The sequence below is a fragment of the Cucurbita maxima genome, unplaced genomic scaffold, assembly GCF_002738345.1.
Source record: "Cucurbita maxima cultivar Rimu unplaced genomic scaffold, Cmax_1.0 Cma_Scf00035, whole genome shotgun sequence".
NCBI lineage: Eukaryota > Viridiplantae > Streptophyta > Magnoliopsida > Cucurbitales > Cucurbitaceae > Cucurbita > Cucurbita maxima.
This window is the reverse complement of record NW_019272051.1, coordinates 1,995,056-2,002,235: the sequence shown is the minus strand read 5'-3', so window position 1 is coordinate 2,002,235 and position 7,180 is coordinate 1,995,056. Positions and strand designations below refer to the sequence as shown.

At 37.6% G+C, this 7,180-nt stretch overlaps 1 protein-coding gene across 1 annotated transcript; it reads left to right on the top strand.

Annotated features, from left to right (window-relative positions):
* Positions 1–2,746: 2,746 nt before the first annotated feature.
* On the top strand, positions 2,747–4,815 carry LOC111467866 (heavy metal-associated isoprenylated plant protein 34-like). The gene is made up of 3 exons (XM_023112940.1): positions 2,747–2,977; positions 3,052–3,127; positions 3,210–4,815. Exons 1-3 carry the CDS (start codon positions 2,948–2,950, stop codon positions 4,610–4,612), a joined length of 1,509 nt encoding a protein of 502 aa, XP_022968708.1. The 5' UTR covers positions 2,747–2,947; the 3' UTR covers positions 4,613–4,815.
* The last annotated feature ends 2,365 nt before the right edge of the window (positions 4,816–7,180 follow it).

Here is a 7,180-nt window from a genome sequence, read left to right as displayed (position 1 = left end):
AACAATAACGTAAGTCGTACTTCATTCCATCTTGATAAACTTACTAATCGTTATTGGTCAAACTAAGTTGACTTAATTAGACTATTTTGGTCGGGGTGTATTTTTTAAAATGTTATCAATTTCCAAGATAATTAATGAGAGATTAAAAAAATAATAAAAACAAAAGCTAGAGTAACATGAATGGATTAGGATTGACATTAGCAAAATTCCAAATTTTCTTGAATTATTAAAACCAACAATAAATGGAAAATTCCAAGAAATAGGAGAACCAATTGCCAAAAACAAAATTGGCTTCACATGGTCATTTTTTTAAAATTTTTTTCTAAAATATTACTTCTTTTTTAAAAAATTAAAAGGGTGGAATCTGTGTCGTGCTTTCGAAGGGGCAGCCCGAAAGAGAAAATCCAAAGAGGACAATATCTACTAGCGATGAATTGGGCCCACACCGGACTATGTGTCAGCCTTCTCGCTGGTCCCCAAAGGGGGTAGACACGAGAATGCTGGGCCCTGAAGGGGGTGGATTGTCTCGCTGTTCCCCAAAGGGGATAGACACGAGAACGCTGGGTCCCGAAGGGGGTGGATTGTGATGTCCCACATTAGTTGGGGGAGAGAACAAACCACCATTTACAAGGGTGTGAAAACCTCCTTTCCCTAGGAGACGCGTTTTAAAGCTTTGAGGGGAAGCCTGAAAGAAAAAGCCCAAAAGGACAATATCTGCTAGAGATGGATCTAGGCCGTTACACTTTGAGTATAAGCTCTCGCTCTCGTGGCTTTGTTTTGGGTTTCCCCAAAAGGTCTTGTATCAATGGAGATAGTATTCCTTGATTATAAACTCACAATAATTCCCTGAAGTAGCCGATGTGAGATTTTCATCCAACACCTCCCCTCGAACAAAGTACGTCTCTCCTTAATCGAGGTTTGACTCTTTTTCTTTTGGAGTCTTAGTTTGTTTTTACTATGCCTTCGAGGCTCACAATACTTTTGTTCGATATTTGAGGATTCTACGACATGGCTAACTTTAGGGCATGACTCTGATACCATGTTAGGTTGAATGACACTGTGACCTATATGGGTCACGACCTCATGTATTTATAGATGTGTATAATGAGGATTACATTGTAACAAACCATGAAATCATAGATTTGGTAACAAACAAGTAAATCAATAGATTATCTTACTATGTACAGATATAATCTATTCTACGTTTAACATAATAGACTCGCAATATAGCTATCTGTTGCTTCTTCAAGCAGATCGCTATTGGGATCGTTTCGAATATGAGTCTTGTCTCTCGTTTCTCTCTCAAGAGGTTTTTATTTCCGTCCTTTGTTTGGCTGGCCTTCACGAATAATTTTCTATCTGACCGTTTATTCGAAGTAGCCTACTCGACTAAGATATCATGAATGTTGCAGATGATGCTCGTGAACAATTAAGCTTCCAAATATAAAAGAAAATTTGAAAATAGATTTAGAAATTAAAATATAATATCTAATTCACTAAATAAAATATTTATTTTTTATCATTTGACTTTTACTCAAAAATGGCAATATTAAGAAATAAATATATAAAAAAAGTGCAGTTTGTTTTAAAAAAAAATATGCAAATTCAAAAAATACAACCTTTATACTTTTATTTAAAAAATACATTTGTATACTTTTTAAAAACTTTTAAATTTTTAAATTTTTTTAAAAAATTCAAAAAATACTTTTATCTTAATGTATAAATACATTAATAACCATTTTTTTATTTATAAGTTTTAAGTGTGTTAATACTATTTTTAAAATTTTATAGTTATTTTTTAATTACCATACTAATTGTTGGTGTATTTTTAACTTTTTTAAGAAGAAGATAGACAATATTTGCTAAAACCACCCTCGCGTCTCATCTTGTCATCTCGATCTCCATCGACCTGGCCCATATGTCTTGACGCCACCCTGAGTCTCGGGTGTCGTCGGCAATCGCAACACACTTAGTCATGCCATCGAGAACAAGCCCGCGTGTTGCTCTTCTCATCAGGATTTCCCAAATATTCATCCATCCGGATTCTCTTGAGGCATTGGCCCTCCCGTGCCCATGCCATGTCATTTACGGATACCGTGCCGGATAGCAGGTGTATGTAGAAACCTCCAACATGCAGGCTGGGGTGCAATAGCGGCACACCCATGCTGCCCGATACTGTTCTTGAAAAACCCATTTCAAAGGAAGTCTCCCAAGACACTCGTCTCGTCACGCTCGCCCACACTGTGACACACTAGCTCACTTAAACCACAGGGTTCAGGGGTGGTAGAGAGCTAACATCATGCTATTCTTATAGTACATTTTGAGCCATTTTCAATCTTACCAGCATCGTGTGATGATTACAATGAGATCATTTACGGAATCAAATAAATTACAAAGGAAAGATAAAAAATAAAAAATAAATATAAAATATTTTCCTATAATAAAAAATGAAATATGATAGTTATATTAAACCGTAATGAAAGACTAAATATCATACTAGATATTTACGTTTCAAATATTTAAAATAACTATATTTTTTTAAGATTTATTTTTTAAAATGCGAGGGGTAATAATTTTTTTTTAATTAATTTAATGTTTTAAAATAAAAAGTGTCTGAAAATTAACCGACCAAAATAGTTTTATTTTTTTTATTTAAAAAAACAAATAATTTTTAATTAAAATTCAAGAAGAGAACCGCCTCTTTCTCTCTCTCTCTCTCTCTCTCTCTCTCTCCTGCATAACATTTTAAATAGCAGAGAGAAAGCCCTGAAAGGACATAAAAAGCTCAATAGGGCACACACCCATTACTCACCTCCTCTGCTTCTTCTTCTTCTTCAACTTTCTCTCTCTTCAACTTTCTCTCTCTACTGTGTTAAGCTTCATCCACAATCATACATTAAACCAAAAACCCTCCAAACCCCACTTTCAATTTCGTCTCCCACACACAATGAGCAAACAGGATTTCATGAACATTCAGGTAATCTTCCCCGGAATCTTACCCTGTTCTTCCCCTGTTCTTCCCCTTTAAATCTTTCTGGGTTTTGTTTACAGGCTTGTGCTCTTCGCGTTAACATTCACTGCGATGGATGCAAGCAAAAGGTCAAGAAAATCCTCCAGAAAATCGATGGTAAGGGGCATCTCTTGATTACCTCACAGATTTCTTTTCATTGACAGATTCTTGACTGGTTCTGTTTTTGGGGGTTTTTTAGGTGTTTATACTGTGAAGATCGATGCAGAACAAGGGAAAGTGACAGTGACGGGAAATATAGATCCAGGGGAATTGATAAAGAAGCTTGAGAAATCTGGGAAACATGCTGAGTTATGGGGAGCTCAGATTAGTTCAAATAACATTAACAATTTCAATAATCTGTTTCAGAATGTGAAAGGAGGCAAAGACAACAATATGGATAGTCATAAGTTGCTGATGGAGAAGGCTTTTCTTCAACAACAGAAACAAATGAAGGGCTCCAACAATGGTATGAGCAAAGGAGGAGGTAATAATAATCATAATAATAATATGCATAGTGTTGTGGTTCCTGGTAAAGATAAGAAATCTGTTAAGTTCAATTTGCCTGAGGAAGATTCTGAGTTTAGTGATGAGTTTGATGATGAATTTGATGATGAATTTGATGATGAACTTGATGATGAACATGATGAGTTTAGCCATGAACATGGACATGGGTTACATAATAATATGATGCCTATGATGGGTAGCAAAGGAGGAGGGTCTTTTGGGCCTAATGGGATGATTGATATCAATTCCATGAATGGTAAGAAAGGTGGGGTTGGTGGTGCTGTCAAGAAGGGTGAAGTTATTGACTTCCCTGTCATGATGAAGGGAAAGGGAGGAGGGAAGAAAGACGGTGGCCATGGCGATGGCGATGGGGGCGGGGGCGGCGGGGGGACGAAGAGTAAGAGCAAAGGAGGGGGATTTCTAGGACTAGGCAAGAAGGGGCTGTTTGGATTTGGAGGTAAAAATGATAGCAAGAAGAACAAAGGAAGCAGCAAAGCAGCTGATGGAGGTAAACATAATGGCAATGGAGGCAAGAAAGGAGGCAAAACTGATGGCCTCCATGAGTTTGACAAGCTAGATATTAGCTTACATGACATTGATATCACCAAACCCAGCAAAGGAGGCAAGGGGGGTAGCGGTGGGAATGGTAAGAACATGGCTCAAACCCATATGGGTCATGCTACCAATGGAAACAAAAGCCAGATGGGTCAGCCAATGGGTCCTGCTGGTGCCAATAGGGCTCCACCAATGGGAAACTATGCAATGAATCAGATGGGTAACATTCCAGCCGTTCGAGGTCTACCCGCTCATCCCGCTCAACCAATGATGAGCGGAGGGGGAGGCGGATACTACCAAGGAATGGGCCAAGGGAACCCGTACGCCCAACAACAACAACAGCAACAACAACAGTACATGGCTATGATGATGATGAACCAACAAAGGGGAATTGGGAACGATATGTTCCAACCCATGATGTATTCACGACCGAACCCGGCCATGAACTACGCTCCACCGCCCCCGATGCTTCCTCCGGTTGCAACCGACCAGTACACGCACTTCTTCAGCGACGAGAATACAGATAGTTGCAGTGTTATGTAAATTTTGGCCCTAAAACATCCTTGTGCTTGGGTTATTTTAGAGGATTAGTGTTTAGTTGAATGTAGAAATGGGTGTTGTGTTACTTTGATTCAATCAAAAACCCACTTAGTATTTTACTGTTTTCTTGTCATTATAATGAGTTTCAAGTTGCAGAGATAATAAAAACCAGACCCCTTAGGGCTCCACAGTACCTTATCATGTCAGGGTTTTGTCGGTTCAGCTGTGGCTGCCTCAACTCGTCATTTTTTTTTTGCTTTATTTTACTTAAGTTTACGATAATTTCGAGTTTTCGTGTGAACATGATTCGTTCTCAATCCCTACCGACCTTTAGCCACTAATCCTAGATGTCCTTATCATGTGCGAACTTCTAATCCTTCGCCATCCGAAATTATCACGGAGGGAGGTTCGATATCCTTTCTCATCATATGGGCGAACTTCAGTCTCATGTACATTCAACAAAACAACACCTGAAAAAGTTTGGAAAAAAATTGAGTATTAAAAATACTTACTGATTCTTCTAATAAAGTCAGATATGTATACACGTAATATGAACATGCAATATGCATCTACAACCTGGCTCTAAGGTTGTCCAATAGCAAATTTACTCAATTCGTGAGTAATCCATGACTCTGCAAGTTTTTGAAAATGCTTGTTTGGTATTATGAGGTATTGCGAACACGATAGGTGATCTCAAAGTTGTTGGAGGAATCAAGAAACTCAGTATAAACAATTACAACACGTGGGCAACATGCATGATGTCCTATCTACAAAGACAAGATCTTTGGGACGTCATTGACGGAAGTAAAATTATGCCTTTAGAGAAGGATGTTAGTGGTGTCCTGCATAGACGGAGAATTGAAGTAGACAATCAAAGAAGAGATGATTACTCCATAGGGTCAAGTCGATCTGTTGTGAGATTATTGAACTAGATTTGGAGTCCTCATTATAGAAGCTCGAATGAAGAGCGTCACACATGGATTGCAACTAGGATGACCTACTCAACTATCACTTGTAGAGTTCGAAAATTTGCTAGCTAGCCGAGAAGCTAAGGCTAAATGAATGGGGGACATCACGCTATAAAGTGAAGAGGAAGAACTCTATACAAGTAAAAGTTGGAGCAACAATATGTCGGCCACCATAGGTAGATACGAAAATGTTGTCAAAGGAACAAATCACCAAGGAACTGTACAATCCTTGAGAGCTATGAAGAACGACAACACGAGACATTTGCTACCATTGCGAAAAGAAAGTACGGTTTATCCAAGAAAAAGTCTATCAAAAGCAATGCAATAACCTCCAAAAAGAAGATAGAGGATGAATGCAGAGGTACTAGATGCCTTAGAAGAAGACGAGCTAGCTTGACCTAAAATCAATGAACCTAGCTTGAAAAAAAGATTGAAAAGCTCATGGGTCACACCCAAATAACCCACAACTACCACGAATCAAATTTGAAAAGGACTAATACCAAACAATCAACATTCCAACTTTAAACGTTCATAGTTGGTATCTATTAGGTCTTCCCATGAGTTCAACACAATGATCAAAACTTGTCTCATTTCGTATCTCAACTTTCTAACGTGTCTCTGATTTACATTTAAAATCTCTAATATGCTACTTCTATGCATTAGTAGTTTGTCAGATTGTTCACATGTTGTTTCTCGATGTAAATCGATGTTTATGCATGATTCGAACGCAGAGAATCCGTACGTTCAACACAAAATTGTCGAGTTGTTAGAGACCGACCCATCAATGATTATTTCGAGGGTTTTCAATATGTTCAAGCATTACAAAACATGCTGCTTGAACGTTCTTATACGACTTTGCTCTATCTCCTTCTCACTGTGCTTTCCTTTAATGAATTTAGACAAACAATAATTACACTAAGATGCTGAAATAGCTTCCGCTTTTACCGAATCACTATCATTGGACGAAGTCCCTACTGTTGCAATGTCGAAGGAAACTAAGGAAATGAGGATGAAATTGAAAATTATATATCATGTGGTCCAGCTTTATGTAAACTCATTGTATAGAATAGTCCCACTCAAATTTTTACATGAGCGGTTTGATTCAAATCATATGTAACAGTAAGTGGGTCGTACCAATAGTCTTACTTGGATAAGACACCCAACCTTATCCATATACTATAGACCCTTTCGATCCTCTCCTGTGACCAGAAAAATAGAAGACGTTGGTCGTGAGAAGGGTATTTTAGTCCTACTTTGAGATTTTTTCCCCAATTGCCCCACATATTTTAGTCATTATTGGCACATCCTTTTCATCACACTATGGGGAAGTATGGTTGTAGTTCCAATGATGGCTTCAATTTCAATTTATTTATTTTTATGATCCCAAAAAGAAATTAAAGAAATTTGTTTATTTTACAAATAGTGCTGTTCATGATTGTGGGTAATGTGGGCCTAACCCATGCAGTTTTGGTGGGTGGCTTAATAATCATCAACTTTGAATTTGATATCAATTCTTTACAATAATGTGTATGGTGATATCAATATTCTATTCATATTATCATCTATCTATTTACATTTTAATTTGTATACATTTTAATTTGTA

Bases quoted from the DNA above. Each gene is read 5' to 3' on its own strand.
- LOC111467866 (XM_023112940.1), top strand. From the start codon at position 2,948: ATGAGCAAACAGGATTTCATGAACATTCAG. The intron at 2,978-3,051 runs GTAATCTTCCCC...TTTTGTTTACAG, and splicing joins AGGATTTCATGAACATTCAG to GCTTGTGCTCTTCGCGTTAA. The intron at 3,128-3,209 runs GTAAGGGGCATC...GGGGTTTTTTAG, and splicing joins AATCCTCCAGAAAATCGATG to GTGTTTATACTGTGAAGATC.